Raw genomic sequence first — 18,638 nt, 5'->3', positions numbered from 1 at the left:
TTGCTTCTAGGTTATTGCTAGGCTTTACTTAGATGATGCTAGGTTATTTCTAGGTTGCTTCTAAGTTATTGCTGGGCTTTAGCTAGGCGATGCTAGGTTATTTCTAGGTTGCTTCTAGGTTATTTCTAGGCTTTAGTGATGATGCTAGGTTATTTCTAGGTTGCTTCTAGGTTATTGCTAGGCTTTACTTAGATGATGCTAGGTTATTTCTAGGTTGCTTCTAAGTTATTGCTGGGCTTTAGCTAGGCGATGCTAGGTTATTTCTAGGTTGCTTCTAGGTTATTTCTAGGCTTTAGTGATGATGCTAGGTTATTTCTAGGTTGCTTCTAGGTTATTGCTAGGCTTTACTTAGATGATGCTAGGTTATTTCTAGGTTGCTTCTAAGTTATTGCTGGGCTTTAGCTAGGCGATGCTAGGTTATTTCTAGGTTGCTTCTAGGTTATTTCTAGGCTTTAGTGATGATGCTAGGTTATTTCTAGGTTGCTTCTAGGTTATTGCTAGGCTTTAGCTAGGTGATGCTAGGTCGTTTCTAGGTTGCTTCTAGGTTATTGCTAGGCTTTAGCTAGGTGATGCTAGGTTATTTATAGGTTGCTTCTAAGTTATTCCTAGGCTTTAGCTAGGCGATGCTAGGTTGTTTCTAGGTTGCTTCTCAGCGCAGAGAGGTTCGAGTTGAACCCCAGTCAGTCACAGACACGACATGGAGGTCAAAACTCTAGAGACATGCGTATTGATGTAGCGCTAAAACACGAAGACTTAAAGAACAAAGTGCACAGAACGAGCGCTGCCTTGCAACTGACAGATTTATTTTGAAAACAACACACAGGAAAACGAAGCCGAGGATGGCAGATATGCGCATGAGTAAGAAGGTCAAACATGACATGTAACATCAACACGCGCGCATCAGTAATAAAATCAAACGTGCGACTTAGGACTACTCGTGCCAAGCAGATGTGCAAACTCCTTGTCTGTTAAGGAAATCTACGCATGGCTAATGCGTGCGTCTCCCATTCTTCGAACGTTTATTAAAGCTTTTTTCAATTACTGGTTACGCCAGTATACAAATGTTTTGTTTTGTCGCTAACTGGTGTTTGCCGCCCGTCTGCTGCCTTCTTCATTTTTAGTGGACCAGCGGTGAGTAGTAGGATTTGCCCAATTTCTGTGGCACATACGCGTTCAAAATGATGATAATTTTTTGTACGCATTTGTACACACCAAAGGTTTTACGGCCGGCTTAAACAGCTTTGCTGTTAAAAGATTAAGCCGAGATGATTTTCGACATAATGAAGGTCAGGCAAGTTTAACGCGCACTTCATGGACGTAAGCCTGGAATGGCGTGAATCATTCGCTAACATCAAACGTGATTCGCGACTATGAATGGCTTCGAGAGTTTTAATGAGAGTGGTATGAGTAGGACCTCATATGGCGCATGTGTACTCTAATTTAGAAGGTACCAATAATTTATTGGTACTAACTTAGTGCTAACTTAGTGCTATTGGTACTAACTTAGTACATCGTACTAACTTAGTGCATAGTGCTAACTTCAGGAACAATGGGGCAGGGAAAAATTTTCGACGCAGATAAGCGAGCATGCGGTTCGCGTTAATAGTAACATATCCCAAATGCGTATTCCACGAAGCAGTAGAAGAGGTGTGGACACGAAGTTATTCATAATTGCCAACAGATGGTAATGGAATATTATTCAGGAAGTAAGTACACGTGTCATCGGAAGCAGTGCGGCTTGAAACTGGCGTGCTATTCCGCTATAGCCAGTGGAGCCTTGGATGAAAGGCCCCACCTGCAATGAATCATTTTTTTTTCTTTTTTTATTGATAAATGTTGTCTCTCTCTTTCTCTCCATTTAGTGGTGTTAAGTACCATGAGCTATTTATGGCATCATTCGAATACCCTGTCCTGATCGCGTTGCAGGTTAAGGTAATCGGTATGGTTAGAAATTTTCTGGTAAATTATACGGTCATGTGCAAATAGCCGGACAGTTGAAGAAGAAACGCAACTAGGAATATCAGTAATATAAATTAAGAAGAGCAGAGGGCCTGAAACGACCCTTGAGGGACACCAGACATTAGCGCAATTAGGTGAACAAAAATCGATAGCTGTCACATAATAGCTACGGATAGAGAGAAATTCCTTAATCCATGCAAGTACACTGGGGTCTATGTTGACTTGGTTAAACTTGAATATAAGCAGATAGTGCGAGACAGAGTCGAATGCTTTAACAAAATCCAGATATATGCAGTCAGGATGAAATTCAAGATTGGCGTTAACTAATAAATCGTTAGTAAAACACAGCAATTGCGTTTCGCACGAAACTTCTTTACGGAATCCGTGCTGATAAATACTCAAAAAGGAATTCGACTCCAGGAATTCAATTAGGTGTGAGTATATATCATATTTTGTAAGATTTTTAGTGTAATGGATAATAATGATATCGAACGGTAGTTATGAGGGGAATGTACAACACCAGATTTATGCACAGGAACCCCCTTCCCAGCCTTCGAGTCAGATGGCAGTGTAGACGTCTGTAATGACTGGTCAAAAAGTTTGGCAATATCTGTGAAGAATAAACTAGTGTTCACTAGGTTGCATATCAGAGCTCCTTCATTTTAAAGCAAGTAGCGTGATGATGATGTTTAGAGTTTAAGGGAGCAAATGCCAGGCATGGACGAAACTGCGCCAAAATGTGGTATTGAACTAATCGGATGTGTGATCAGTGAAAAAAAAATGGCTGTTCTGGCTGTATAGACGCCTTAAAAGCAGTTATTATGAAGTGAATATGCCATTTACCTATTCAAATAATGACATTAAATAATGAAGTGTATTGTAACTGCTGGGGTAAGGTATGAAGATATGCGAAAGTGTTATGGAACCTTTAGAACTTTTACCGTGTCAGGGCCTTTCGGCACAAGTGTGTAGACGTGAATACACTAGTGAATGTTACCGTTGCAGAAGTAGCCTCGAGCGATAGAGAATGAGCTACGAGCTTACACGTAGCTACGAGCTACATGTAATTCAACGGCATTTAGAAAAGCTAAACACCATTCCATGCTAAGAAACTGTTTAGCACCAGGCAGCGATACCAGCTGGAGATGGATGTGATGTCGATACAAAAGTGAATGACGTGTCTCGAAACTTCAGGTCTAATGAGTTCTGTAGCGTTTGCTTGGAGGCATCATTTACTTAACAATTAAAGCGTTGCCCGCGCATTTAGGGCGCATATCTGTGCATACAGCTGAAGAAGTACGCCTTCAGACCGCCCCAACGGACGCTCGAGAACTGTAAATCATGATTCGCAGGTTCAAGCGGTACTTCAGGCGCTTCCTTTGCTGTTGCATGCGTTCACTGGAGCCCGGGGACGAGCGCCAGTACAGCCTCGCCCACAGCCGGTTCAGCGTCGCCAGTAGGACTCGAAGCCTCCACCTGAATTCCAAGGAGAAGGCACGGGACGAGAACACTGTGAACCACGTGCGCATCTCCCGCAGCGTGCCATTATCGAGTACCACAACAGAACAAACTCGTGTCCACATGTAATTGAAAACAGGGAATCGAGGTGCTGAAAAACAGACTCGAACCCGACAGAATATTGAACCATAAAGCCGATACTATACAGGCTGTCTGTCGGGCTGTGCGTCAACACTGATGATCAAGTTTTCTTCTACACGCCACGAAAAAAGCGCGGTATTCAATAGAGAGTCTGAGCTACAGAAAAGAGGATACATCATAACCCGAGCCAGCAACTGCCGAACCAATCAAAACTATTCGCATGCAGTGTCAAACTTTCAAGCTGTTTCCGTTCCATGTCCTCGCATGTATTGTGTCGATTATACGAAACCCACAATATTTCGAACGGACGTTATACAGAAACCATACAGAATTGCTTGACTTAATCAGAAATCTTTCGGTGAGAACCGTTCATTTGACGCCCATGCAATACATACGTCGCACAGTATATACTACTACAGCAAATGATGCTGTGCGGGTCCTGAACCCATGCTCACAAAACGCGAAAGTCTCAGAACGGGTATTATTCAGAATATCTACAGGAAATACACTAGTGAAAGTGGCTGGCCCATGACAAATGATTTTAGTGAATGCAAAACATTTGTGAATTGCAACCCTGATTACGAATAAATCATTCGTTTTATAGAATAGCCAATCTTCCCTTCCGAAAAACCCGCCGCCGCGTCATCTGGTAGTTCGTGTAGAAAAACTGCATGGCGTTCAATTGAAATCCGACGATCTCACAAGTTGCATATCAGTTCCTAGCCGAGCGCTTTCCAGAGTAAACAGGACTTGTACGGTGTAACGCTGCGGGCTACTGCTCGGCCTCATTTCCTTGAAACGGCGACACAGAATAACACGAACACAAGCGCAAACACACGAAGTTCGCAACTATTGTTTCCGAACAAGGTTCGTGGAAGATGACGTTGTCCGAGTATCTCGATAAACATGCAAACTTATTAAGAGATCTGGACTCGTTGATAATATACAACTCAGAATAATTGATAGATTTTTCACGGGCCCGTAAACCGGGCAGAAACCGGGTTTGGTGTAGACGATGAAGATTTGTATTATTCTACTTTCCAGGGGAAGCGATTAAAACGTGTGTAAAGCAAATTGGTTTGTACCATGCTAAGCGTGATTTCGCTTGTGGGTACTGCATTCCCGTTAGTGTTTCAATTTATTTTGACTTATTACTTGAAATCCAACGCCATTGTGTATCAAAAAAAAAAAAACTTGTACTTACAAAAGGAAGGTATAGTATATGTATTCGGTCCAGGATTCTCACTTTATTTCCCAATGTTTTTTACAGCGAAAGCTGTTATGAGATCATTTCACCGGCCGTTTTTGGCGCCGTAGTTGTCCGCCGCCGCCGCCGGTGTCCGTAACCACTATCGCTCGAAATAAGAAGAAAAAACGAAATAAGAAAAAATTCCCAGGATGGAACGGGGTTCGAACCTGGGCCCTCTGCGTGTGAGCCCAGTGTTGTACCTCAGAGCCATGCCGGTGCTTCGAACTGCCTTGCAAGAAGACGCTATACAGGCTTCATGTCCAGAAGGAACCACATTAACATGTGTAATTTAGTGTGGTAGAAGAGTGAAATAACAACCACACACCACAGAACGCGAATTCTGTAACCAGGCGTAACACAATCCGAATTGCGCAACGAGTGGGCTGTTGGATGCTTCCAACCCATTACGAGGGGCTCTGCGATAATTCTTCATCGTCATCAGGCACAACACCAACAAAGTGCGCACAATGCCTTACATGTTTTTAGCGTGTACCACGGTTCTCCGTTGAATGACGAAAAATGGCGTAGTGGCTGTTTCCCTACGTCACAGAAATTATGATGAGGTAGTGGGTTCCTCGCAAGTGCACTTGCATTGGTTGCCAAGGAAGCCCATCAGCCCATCATCCATTTCCTCAGGGTCTCAATATAGTTTTTCCCTCCTCTCTCTGTCTCTCTTTCTCACGTCAACATATGTTATATTGCATGGTGGGAGAGTGAAATAGCGACCGGGCGTCACATAATGCGAATTACGTAACTGGTGAGCCGTTTAAAGCTTCCAACCCATTACAAGGGCCGAGCCACAATTCTTCATCGTCATCAGTCGTCATTAAACAAAGTGCGCATAATGCCTTACATATGTGTATCTGGAACCTCGCTTCTGCGCACAATGAGGAATAATGGCGTTGTAGGTGCTTCCCAACATCACAAATATTGTGATTTATAGCGTAGTGGGTACCTTCCTAGTGTACTTGTATGAGTAGCCCCAAGAGAGTTTACAACGGGCTCTAGAAATGCCACTCTTCCAGCTTTCGCTGTGACTGTGCTGCGCTTTCCGCGCAGGCCTGGCGTTTTTTTTTTGTATGTGTGTCGATGAAAGCACTCAGAGAGCATGGATGGGTGTCTGAATGTTCAGGCATATGCGTTATTGTGTGGCGATAGCGCACGTCACCCGAATTTCAGAAACATTGAATGATGTACAAAAAAAGTGTGTTAGGAACCTTAGAATCACGTTTGACGCTCCCAGGGAAAAAACAACTGCGGCGATTAGATTTTATGTTGTGGAATAGCGCCTTATCCCTTTCTTTTTCTGGATTTCTGGCAACATCCACAAAAACAAGCAAACAACAAAGTTTTCTTTTGAGCGTTCTTCAGAGCACTCAACAGTGGTAAAAGATGCTATAGGCGTTTCCGGTCTGCGCTCGGCAATTCATAAACCATTTCCTGGGGTCCTATTCTGGACATTGTCAAATTCCGCCATTTTGTCAAATTCCACCCTTGGTGAACTCTGATTGGCCCAGAGGGCTGCTACGGCCTCTCTGATTGGCTTAAAATGCCTCTGTAGCGGAGTGGTAGAAGAAGAATGATGCTGCTGCATTGACGTACGGAAACCAACTGCTTTATTTGGGGGCCCACGCGCTCGCCCTGCACACGCCTCCGCTGACTTCGTCGTCGTCGGTGCCTCAGCACGCCAGCACGCCACAGGGCCCCCCGCCGTATAGACGGAGTCCTAGGCAAAGAATATCCAGTCTTGGTCGGTAAAACGGAGTGGCGAAGGGGTGCTCAATTTTCTTTTCAGGGGGTCGGGGCTGAGAGTGGCGCAGAGGACGGGTGAAGAAACCTAGTGGATTTTTCGAGCCGCTTCGCTGAACGGGCGGCGTTGCGGAGAGACGCTCCAGGAGGGCCGAGTGGGTCCGCGAGAGAGCGGTCGCACCGGGCGCGCTCATATACGCGGCCGTGACCGTCGTGGCCACCAGTCTCGTCGGGGAGGGGGCTGGCGCTGTCATGGAGTACAGGGTGCTTCCGTGAGGGTGCAGTACGACGCTGCCATCGTGCGTCAGCGAAACCTTGCTTACCACGACCTGCACGCTCTCTGACTCGTGCGGGCGCGACGAAACGTCGACTGATATGATGTTTTCGTGATTGAACGTAGGGGATGGCGGGGGCGTAGACTCCAGCATGACTCCGTGCTCCTTCAGCAACTCGGTCAGGTTTACGGAGGGCGCTTTCACGGGCTTCTCCGCGGCTAGTTGTGTATCGTCTGTGGCTAGTTGTGTATCGTCGCCGCCGTTATGGGCGCCGAGACAGACACGGGGAGATGTTGCGGCGGCGCCGGATGCAACACCGTCGTGGTGGTCATGACGGGATGGTGGGTGATGATGTTGGCAGCGGGCGCTGGGGACACTATACTGCCGCCCGTCGCGATGAGGGGCGCCGACAGGGTGCCATGATGGTGGTGATAGTGGTGGTCCTGCGCCAGTATCCGTGGCTGGGTGAACGTCGGTATCTACACCAGGGACTGGTGCTGGTCTGTCTGGAACGCAACCAGTGTGGGCTGGACCAGCATGGTCTGCACGTGCAGCATGGCCTGTAGCTGTTGTAGTGTCAGGGGCTGTCCCGGGACTATGGCAAACGAGGGGCGCGGCATCATGCGCGGCGGCGACCGAATGGTGTCGAGCCTTGGCCCCAGATTCTGCGGAATGACCAGGGTTGGGGTGCCAGGTGTGGCCTTGTGCTGGGCCGCCCGGGGAGACTGGGACCGGGTGGTCGCCGTCGGTGCGGGCGTCATGTTTGCGTTGCTGCTCGACAGCTTGGGCAGGATCTGCAGTCTTGACAGTTTGATGTTCGAAACCAAACAGCGTGGTCGGGACAGTCTCAGGTGGTTCGGTTAGCGTGATACCCGTGGTGTCAGCGAACACGTGACAGGCAGCGCTGGTTTGGGTGTCGCACACAGGATCAGTGGGCGCTGATGCCGTCATGCTCACCGAGGTGTCCACAGGCGTTGACCACTCTATCAAAGTCTGTTCGTCGACGATGGCAGGAGGGGCAGGCAAAACAGTTGGCGGCAGGCGATACTCAGTCGTGGCACGTGACGTGCACAGTGTCGTCCTGGGCGCCGCGTCGAAAGCGGTGTCTTGCAATGGCTCTGTGCTTACGTTTAGCGCGGCAGGGAGTATGTGACGTGGTGTTGCCGGTTGCGGTAGGGCTAGCACGAACCCTCGAAGTTGGTCGTATTAAAGTCCCTAGATTTTTCCCTTTTACTTAAGTAGCGACAACTGCCTCCTTTCCCGGCCCTCACTCACGCGCAGCTGGCGTTCGGCGCCATTTTCTTCCTAACTTGGACGATTTACAAAGCCATGCGCGTCTAAGTACATTAGCCACGCATCTTTCAACGGACAATATGCTAACGCGACGTGCCTTTCTCCTCCCGTCAAACCCCTGTCATTAGTGAATGGGGGGTCGCGTTTCACCGGGTGCTGGAAAAGAGTTAGGAAGAACATGGCTACCGAAAACGAGCGTTAGCCAATGAGATTCGTCGACGGCGCTTCAGTGGTTGTCGGTACTTAAGAAAGAACAGGGAAATATCTAGGGATTTTAGGTCGTATGCCTGCGGCCCAGGAGGAGGCACAACGCATCGCAGAGCAGGAGGAAGCATAACTACCGTGATGGCGTACTTGTCCTGCTGCGATACGATGTTACGCAGGTAGAAACAAGCCTCCATCTTGATAAGCCAGATGGCTGGACATCTTGGCCAAAAATCGGGGAATGGCGGCATTAACAAGATGCAGTGCGCCGCAGCTTCATCTGGTAGTCGCGCCATGGTGATAGGCGGATCAGAGGTTGGTCGACTCGGTGCGAGTTCCCGATGGAAGCTTCTGGAATGTTCCATGGTCCGGGTCACCCCTGTAGCGGAGAGGTAGAAGAAGAATGATGCTGCTACATTGACGTACGAAAACCAACTGCTTTATTGATGATGATGATGATGATGACCTCTTCCTAGTGGCGCTTACCTACAAAGGGGGATATTTGGGGGCCCAAGCGCTCGCCTTGCACACGCCTCCGCTGACTTCATCGTCGTCGGTGCCTCGGCACGCCAGCACGCGACACCTCCATTACGAAATTTGACAAGATGGCGGAATTTGACAGTGTCCAGAATAGCACCCCTAATCGGACAAAACTAGTGCGTGGAGACAGGTAGCCAATTTCGTATTTGTTGGCTTCCCAGACCACGTTTTGGCCAGTGCATATGAAAAGTGGATTCGAGCAATAACGTTGGGGAAGAGTCGGGACGACATAAAAAAAGAAATAACTGAAACTAAATAAAACTAAAGAAACCGCTCTACCCCTACATGTTTACTCGTTATCTCAGGGTCTGAAAACCATAGGCATGTCGATACAGTGTAAAAGTTTTTCTTTTTTGTGTGTCAGGACTTGGCATACATGCAAAAGGAAAAGCAGCGGCAAAAAAAAAATACAGCCGAAAGACGGTAGGTTGCGGCGTGCAGCATAGACCTCAAGCAATTCAGAATGCTGCGGTTGTGGTGTGTAATCTCCCTTTGTCATGCGGCTCTGCCTATGTAGATCAGGCCGGAAGGTGTGAAAATTTAACTATGATTAAGGGAACGCGAAACATTCACTCGTGGCAAAGACTAGTAACATATTGCACTGCACTGGGCGGAGTGTGCTTACACACTCCTCACACTGCATTGCTACGCACTCCTCGCATCGAGGTATGGCCTGTACAAAATAAGAATGTATCATCTATCACTCTCCCTTCTGTCTCATTGCACTAAAACGTAATCATGTATTTCAATGGCTAAAAACTGTTCTGTGTGTGTTACCACGTGTGGGTATGTTTATGTATTGCTCATGTAAATGAAGTTCAGCTGAGAGTCGGTGCTCATGTGGTCATGTGCAGGGAGGGGGGCGGCCCCCCCCCCCCACTCGTTACGGGCCTGTCTTAGCTCATCGTGCATCCTTCTTATTAAGGCGAAAAAAATACTGCTTCAAACCTCACCGAAGACGTACGGTAGTCTCTGTTTTGTAACTCCCTTTCACAACCCCGAAAATATTAAGCTTTTCAGCATTATTCATATAGAGACATAAAAGGTGCTGAAACCACTCGGAGCTGTGAACTTGGCAGTTGGCTATTAAGTGCTTCGTGTGTCTTGGACCTGCCTCTCCGTATACGTGTCCGTGGGCACAAAAGCTGTCGTGCAGGAGCTGAAGTCCGCGTAATCGACTGGCAGCCCACACGGAATAGTTGGTGTCAGCAGGCAATCCTTCCACGTGAATTTGGGAAACTGATGAGCCCGTGACTGCGGCACGTAGTTGCACACACTGCAGCATGTGGGTCTGCACCACGATTATCAGGTACGCAGGTTCTTGGAAAAAACGCTAGATTAACTGGACGGGTAGGATTAGAAGCGCAATTTATCGAAAAGAATGAGGAGCGATGTTGTTCGCGAACCTTCTACATTTCTTGTTTCCGATGGAAATCTACTTTCTTGACGCAAGGTTTGAAAGTGTTACTTGCCTGTTTTTTATGCTTTGTTATGTTTGGTGGTGTTTGGTCTTTCCACGTACGTATCATTGTTGGTCATTGCACATGCGCATCACTGTATATACATGGGCTCCATTTCGCTGAATAAACAGTTGCTAGTGAGCTAGAGGTGTTTGTGAGGAGTGGTCTTGACGATTCGCGTCTGTGGATGTGCGCGTATGCGCACATAGTACCTCTGATTATTCTTTTCTTTTCTAATTCTTTTATTCTTTCTAGTTTTTCTTCCTTTTGTGTGTTTTTTTAATATTATTATCATGATGATCGGACAGCCAGCTCTAAGGTAGACTGCCTTGCCACACTTTACATATATAAATGAAATAAGTTGTGCTGAATTACTCCATTATGGCGGCACGTCAACACGTTCCCGTAGCCAGCCAAGTGTTGTACACGAAACACTGAAGTGGGAAGTGTCCATTACTGTTGAAAGGCCAACCTCTTTAGCGTTACTGCCATGGTCATGAAAAAAATAAGCGTGAGCACTGGTCTAAGCCCCCTTTAAGTAACTATAATGACTGTCCGCTAAGCAAAATGAGTGGCAAAATGAACACACTATATATTTATTCGATAAAGCTTGTCGTCCAAACGTCCATGCGGGCGGCACGAGGCTCATCGACCCTTTCCAATGGGAATCTCGATGCCGATGCCCACTTCGCCTTGAGGCCTGCCTTTGTAGGTCTTGCCGTCGATGCGGGTGGCACCGTGTGCTACTGAACCGGAAGCGACCACTCGAGTGCCATCCTTGCCCCGATACAGGTCGTACTCTCCGCGCACAGTGCCACCAACATTGAAGTTGCGATGGTTCCGACCCCCACCGGATGCTTCGACGCTGAAGCGATGCTGCAAAGGAAGGAAAAAAAATATTTCGTTCTTGAAATGAAGTGCCCAGTGTTGGCAAGAAACTTCTTGATGCACTTGCTTTTACAGATAAACGAACTAACCAACGGCAGCGCAGGACAACTCTTGTATTTTGTCTGCGTTTGTCCATTGTAGGCCAGCTGTGTATGCCTCCTCTATGTTCAATCATCGTTTTACGTGCTCATATGAGATCATAATTACGAGGTGCGCAGTGTTCAAATATTGCACCAGGGAGCACGGTTTATAATCTGGTGCGAGAGTGTCTCATTAACGCTCAGTGGTTCTTCCTAGTTTTTGGTGCACCTGAAATTGCGTATAGCTCCACTGGCAATCCACAGTACATTTTTTTTTTCTGTTCAGGCGCTACTTGAAGTCTGAAAAATATAATAGGCTGGACGAGAATTTCGACTTAAGAATTGGTCATGGAAAATCGCAGTCTTTTCTCGACTCCATGCCACTTCCAACGTTTAGTAGGGCAGGGAATGACTAGCCGCAAATGATTAAGGACCTCAGCCTACAAAGTTTGAGAGCAACATTTGAAATTCATATGTAGAAGACAAACGTAATGTTCAACCACCTGACCAGAGAACAAGAATTCGGGACTGAGAGTCAGCCTGTTGAATATGGCTAAGAGTACGTTTATCTAGGTCAAATATTCACAAGAGGACCCGATCATGAAAAGCAAATTTACAGCAGAATCAAAATTGGCCAGAGAAGATGTGGCAAGCAGTACCAACACTTGCAGACCACCGCTAGTTTTAAAGAAGAAAAGTGTACAATATTGCACTTTACCAGTATTTATACTATAGGGCCGAAACTTGTCGGTTAACAATAAAACTCAAGAAGAAGTTGAAGGTCACAGCGAGCGATGGAACGAAATATGTAAGGCACTCCCTATGGGACCCGAAGATCGCAGTGAAGCTTAGAGAGCAAACAGTGGCAAGAGATATTACTGGTGACATTAAGAGCAGGAGATGGAGTTGGGCGGGCCACGTAATGCGTAGGCAGAAGGCAGATGGGAAGAGGTCCCATTTAGGCAAAAAATGATTGCTAACCGATGGCCAGAAGATAATCAATGTCACTAAATTAGATGCTTCGCAGGCTGAAGATGAAAGAAATTCCCAAAATCGCAGTCGTTAATGGAAAACGTCCCGAGAGGTAACGTCCAGTGGACATAAATAATTAAGATCGTGCCGCTGCGGCTGATTATGGTGATTAGATTCTTATGAATAATTAACTAACGTAAACTACCGCCATCGAAGTCCTGCGCAAGCCTAGCAAATATTTAGACATAAAGACACCGCTCCGAAAAACTCTCCGGCTCTATATTCTAGGGTGTAAACGCCGTCCTCACTATGCAATAACTATAATATGTCATATATAATCATTATGATGGCAATAAAAAAATTATGCGGACATTGGCGGAACGAATATATGCTTTCATTGCTTGCTTTTTTCAGCGAGTGAACACTTAAGAGGCCTGACATGGTTAATGTGAGAATCAAAAGTAAAAGTATTAAACATAAGAAAAGATCCGTCTGTCACAAATGCACGCTGTGATGTGGCGAAGCGTCCAAACTCTCTCATCGGCACAAGTGTACATTCGTGGCAAAAACGGCCTCATTTTTTAAAGGTTAGAGCGTTATCTCGAGGATGCATAAACGTTGACTGACCAGAAAGAAATAAGCGAGGAACATCAAAACATCATTCCTACACTCATGTCACTGCCGCATTTCGTGATCGCTACTTTCGAGAAGCCGCCGCGTTAACGTGATGGAATAACAGAAACTTATCTCTTTCACACAATAGAGAGTTGCAGCCTCAAGTCAGGCACTTACTCGTGGTGGAGGGGGCTGAAAGTTGAACTGCCTCCTCTGTAACAGGAATGAGAACGTGTTAAGCTATGAACAACAAAAAAAGACGCTTGTAAAATTGTTACAAATCAGGCATTGTCAGATTTACGAACTTCTTATGCCCATCTCAAGTAAACGCTGTATTGTCCTCGAGCGAAAGAAAAAAAAAACACGTGTCATGATACAAAAGATGCGAAAATACACAAATTCTGTATTTCTTAGCACTTGTATTTGCTGAAATCAATGAACATTTACCGGTACTTAGTACACAAGATAAGATAAATTATTTACTTCTGTTTGTAAAGCTGTAATATTCATTTGACAGCTGTTCAGGTCGCCTTAACGGATTTCTGGCTTGTTCTCTCCGTGCGATACTCCTGCGTTCTGAAACTATATGCGTGTTTATTCTTAGGCAGGCCGCATTACGGCAAGACAAAGAAACAAACAAACAAAAGACTTACTTGAGCGTTGGTAACAGCAAGAGCTGAAATAAGAGAAAAGTAAAGCGTGAAGGGACACGATAGAGCAGTCGCTTGGGTGAGTTGGTGATTTAGCATCGACTATTTGCACAGCGCAAAATGAACGTGGACAGATGAGAGGACACAACAAAGGCGCTGGTTGGGTTTCCCACTTCCCTATCTCCCGGGCGCCTCTGTTGTGTCCTCTCATCTGTCCTCGTTCATTTTGTGCTCTGCAAATAAGGCACAAGCAGACGATTACTAAAATCCACCGTAAGTCATGCAAATCGGTGGAATTATCAAACGCGGTAAGTGCTTACCTGCCAGTGCCACTAGCAGGGCGAAATTCACAGCACGAACCATGGCAAGTATCGAGATCGTTGGATGCAAAGCGAAGAACACAGGAGCTCAACGCTATTCGGTTATCACTGGCGCATTTATATAGGAGCTTAGGCATAAAGCGAGTTCCGTGCATAGCGCATCACATATCCTGGAAATACTCGGTGACGATCGCTTGTCGGAAAACCCGCCTGAAGGAAGAGCAGGAACAGGAAAGGCCGTTAGCATCAATGCAGCGATAAGTAGCAGTATACGGGCTTTGTTAAATATATTGAGCGTTGGCGAGGAGCCGACAGGTCAGAGATGAATGGCACGTTTACAGGCTTGCTTGGTTTTCCCACTTTCCTATCGCCCTGGCGTTAACTTCCTCTCTGATCCTATGCGCGTGTTGCACACTTTTTTTTATTTTTAATCCGCGCTAGTTTCCCAGGAGAGGTGCAACTCGGTTTCGAGACCCGTGCCTGGCTACCGCTGTGCTCTCCCAAGTGCTTTTTCGTGTCCCCTGGGAATTCCTCAGCGCAGTCGGGCAACGTCTACGTGAGGAAAGCGCCGCTGACAAAAGTCGCATTGCAGCACTTCACACGTCATTCAATGGCGGCCGGAAGAGCTGTGTCGCTTACGCGGGAGATAGATAATCCGCTCAGCTCGGCGACGGAACACGTGAAGCGGATGCATGCGGCGTAATGACATCGTCCGGCCGACTGCTTTTCGTTGTGCCTAGCACGCGCCAGCTTCATCAGTATGTTGTTGGTAGCGTTGTAATATTAAAAGCTCCTTTTATGCTGAGCCCCTAGAGCGCACTACGGTAACGCAGTGGGCTCTAGGGGCTAAGGTGTTCCGGTATTTGTATAGGAATAGTACTGACTCACAGTGGACAAAAAGAACTTGGAGACTGACCAGCAAGTATACGGCAGGCAGTGTAAGCGGCAACAAAGAGCGTTAAGCAAAAAGTAAGAGAGGCGGAGAGGATTTATTGGATGGCAGCGATGGAAAAAAAAAAAACGGGCTCTGAATAATTACCGAAAGGACAAACACGAAATAAGGAGGGAGGCATTTTATGATAATTCAAGGGGAAGGAAGGAAAGCAGTAAAGGAGAAGGCAGGGAGGTTAATCAGAAACAATTCCGGTTGGCGACCATACACTGGGGGATCGGGGAAGGGGAACGAGAAATAGAGAGGAGGGAAGCGCTTTACTGTTTGAAGCGAGGTAGGGTTGCCCTAGAACGCGCAGTTATCAAGCGAGATTCGCTAAACAAGAAGAAAAATATACATGCTGTGGGGAAGCTAAGGAAACCACGGAGCATGTTCTGACTGAATGTGGAGATATCCACCCAGGTGTATGTTCGGGCACGAGGCTACATGAAGCCTCGGGTTTTAGGGACAACAATGGAAAGCTGGACGCGTCCGCGATAGAAATAAGTATAAGAGACGGTTAGAGTATTAGCGGCAGAAAAGTAGGGAGAAAGGACTAAAATAAATAGTGGGAAAAATAAGGTCATTCTGCCGTAAGGCGCAAAGAGGTGGGCCGTGAATTAATGTTTTTTTTTTTCTATGGCAAGATCGATTTAATCGAAGTAGACAAGGCATTAGGCCAACTTAAAAAAAAAGTTATTGCTTTTTTTTCTTTTTGTCGAGCCTGGTGGCGTACATGTCACTGCCCCGTTATAAAGGGGACGCTCATAGCATCCATCCATTCATCGGTCCTAGCGCCCATCGGTCGGTGAGTATATTGTCACGTGGTCGTGACGGTGAAGAAGACTCCAGGAGAAGTCGGAAATGCGTAACTCTTTATTTGGCCGAACTTGTGGCCGGGAAACGGAAAGTGAAACTGCAAGCAAGGCACGCTGTATACCGATAGCGGCGAACAGAGCGTCGGCCGTCGATAATCTGCTCCTGGCTGGGTCTTTTATACATCACGCATCGAACTTTCCAGTCTTATCAATGGTGGTCGGGCAACCTCTGGAATAATCTAGACTATTCGCGTCCTGCGCGCAATCTTAAAGTGATCTACTACAATCGCGAAGATTCTCGAACAGTGCGGCGCGGTTATCGTCGAGCGTTGCTAACCGTCCTTGCTGGTCAAACCCGAATACATCAAAATAAATCAAGAAGCGGGCGTGGCAATATGTTAGGGATGGTAAAATCGATGAACGATTAATGGATTAATTGATTAAAAGTATGCCGCAAAACGATTAATCGTCATCGATGTACGCCTTTCAATTAAATGAATTAATCTATTAAAACTGTTCGACTAATCGATTACGGCCCCCCCCCCCTCCCCCCACCACCGCCCCTTGGCCGGACCGCCTGTTTGCGAGGAGAGCGATGCCGAGACGCAGAAGTCGAGCGCATCTCCTCTTTTTCATGAAAACTACAGCGCATACTTGTATGCTAGTAGAACGAGCCCGGAGCCGGCGGCCGCCCTACCCCATAGAGACAGAAATCAACTTGCCCTTGTATCTGTCGCCTACAGCGTCCGCCTCCAAGCCCTCCCCAAGGCTTCAAGCCCGGGCAGGAGGCGGCCCCACCTCGACGAGGCAGAAGTGCACTTAACCGCTTCCATCCGGCTCACAGCCTACTGCCTTCACCTTCTCTCGTCCTCCTTTCTTCTATCATGTGCTGGTTAACCATCGGCAAAGTACACGTGGGGCTTACGTGCTATATTGCGTTATTATTACATTTTGGTGTGTATACTGCTGCCTTTGTCATATCATAATGGCGTGCAGTAGCAAGAGGAGTGCGGTGTGAACGTTGTTCACAGAAGATTCGAAAACGAAGACTACGAAGGGTAATGAATGTTATTCGCAGTGCAATATCCCTGGACAGGGTTCCCATGTCGAAAAGATAAAAAATAGCAAAAAATTGGAAAAACTAGCCAAAAGTAGCCAACTTCAGCGAAGGGCCATAAAAGTAGCCTGAAGTATACCCACACATGTGTGAAAACAGTTTCCACATCTTTGTTTAAATGGCTAAATGAAAAAGCGTTTCGGCGAAAATGTAAAAATGTGCAGCACGAACACTTTAAAATAATTCCTGAGGTTCCACCATAAATCGTGGACTTTAGCAAACATTACATGCATAAGGACGTAGTGTTTGCGGTGTTGAATAAATGACTCTCTTCGCACGTCTTGCATGACTTTTCTTGAAATGACTAGAAATTGCAACAATAAAGTGAGTCTACGGCATGATTAGTGCGCTCACAATCACAGTTGCTGGTATTGAAGCATAAATTGTAGCCATTTTAAGAATAATTCATTCCGTGATGACTAATCCAGAGTCGTAGTCCGTCCTAAGCCTAAGAAATGCAGTTTTTGAGATATCCTATCTTGTATCCTTTCGCTCTTGCTTTGTGATTTGATTGCGGCTTCTGGGTTTTGTTGCTCTTGGGATTGTCTATTGAACTTGCTCTGCCATATGCTACACGCATGCGCAAAAAGTTGCTTTTGAGCAAATGTGGTTCCAATAAAGATCAGTTGAAGTTCAGCGCACACTCTAAAAAATCCCATGCTTACCTAAGCGTGTGTTTTAAGGTTTTTTAGACGCCTAAAGTATGCGTGATATTTCTCCACGCTTACCGATCACGCCTACTAAGAGTGATGAGCGCCATACTCTTCACGCATAGCAGGCGTGACATACGAACCACTTTTCCCGCGCTTATCATGGCGTGACGGCTGTGCACGCTTAAAAACGGCGCCGATTATCCTCGCCAAAGGAGGAAAGAGACGGAGTGGTGGAGTGACGCCACTCCCTCTCCCGTCTCTCCCTTGCGGTCTGCTTCAAGCACCGGTCGATGCCGGCGAGGGCCACTTCTTCGAAGCAAGCTTTGCTCAGAAAGCTGTTCTTTGCTCAGAAAGCTGTTCTTTCCTCTCCACCTTGTGAACTTGACAAGTGCTGAATGTCCTGCAGAGAAATTGCGCGAGATAATACCGCGAAGGATGCTGAAACTAACTTACTAACAAGCGCTTTTGGTAAGCCGTGGTCCATTCGAAGGATGCAAAACAATATAAGGTGTGAACAAGCCCCAACCTTTTTTTTTGTCCGAAGGGGCGATCGAATGCCCTCTCAAACATGTGCGCGCTTTGACACGCTGCGCGTTCAAAGATAGCGAACCATGCGCAGTATGTCTCGGACGACATTACAGCATTTTTCCCATTAAACATTCAGTTTCTCGCGTTCTTGACCGAAAATACCTTTCGAAATTATTTTTCCCTGACGTTTTCGTCAAAGAAACGCGAAGGTTATGAACAACAGAAGAAATGCGACCAATGTATATATATATATATATATATATATATATATATATATATATATATATATATATATATATATATATATATATATATATATTCTTTTTTTGCTTTTATTTGTTCCAAAAATGTGATGTAACAAAACGATGGCTAAAATAAACGATGGCTCGAGTATAGTTAGAGGTGAGCGCTGAAACATTTTCATAATGTTGAGGATGCTGAAGTTGGCATACATCGTCTCTTTATATCTGCATCGGCTGGAGCGACGCACCATGGCACCACCTCACCCAAAACTGAACAGAGAGCAGTCTAGATACTGGCGCCGCCTGCAGACTAGCACATACCCCAACCTACACACACTTTCGAAGATACACCTCTCTGAATATCGCGACGAGTGCCCCTGGTGCGGAGGGATACCAACACTCAGGCATATTACATACAGCTGTCCCTCGCGTCCTGCTGCGGCAAACTCTGCACTCATAAAAACACACACATTACCACACTGGTCGTGGGAGGCGC

General features: G+C 46.4%; 1 protein-coding gene and 1 long non-coding RNA gene across 2 annotated transcripts in view; one reads left to right on the top strand and one right to left on the bottom strand.

The window, feature by feature from the left end:
* The window catches only part of LOC119405734 (tachykinin-like peptides receptor 86C), a 114,193-nt gene extending 110,584 nt beyond the window's left edge, over window positions 1-3,609 (top strand). The window contains exon 5 of the mRNA XM_037672573.1: window positions 3,312-3,609. Coding sequence (XP_037528501.1) covers window positions 3,312-3,546 — 235 coding nt within the window. The 3' untranslated portion in view covers window positions 3,547-3,609. The remainder of the gene's footprint in view (window positions 1-3,311) is intronic.
* A 7,286-nt stretch (window positions 3,610-10,895) lies between these two features.
* Window positions 10,896-13,636, bottom strand: LOC119387516 (uncharacterized). The gene is made up of 3 exons (XR_007417346.1): window positions 13,537-13,636; window positions 13,061-13,096; window positions 10,896-11,204 (listed from the first exon to the last, which is right to left on the bottom strand). It is a non-coding gene; the product is annotated as an uncharacterized LOC119387516 (long non-coding RNA).
* Window positions 13,637-18,638: the final 5,002 nt, after the last annotated feature.

Source organism: Rhipicephalus sanguineus, chromosome 1 (genome assembly GCF_013339695.2).
Source record: "Rhipicephalus sanguineus isolate Rsan-2018 chromosome 1, BIME_Rsan_1.4, whole genome shotgun sequence".
Classification (NCBI taxonomy): domain Eukaryota; kingdom Metazoa; phylum Arthropoda; class Arachnida; order Ixodida; family Ixodidae; genus Rhipicephalus; species Rhipicephalus sanguineus.
The sequence above is the reverse complement of the archived record's forward strand: the minus strand, read 5'-3'. Positions and strand labels throughout refer to the sequence as shown.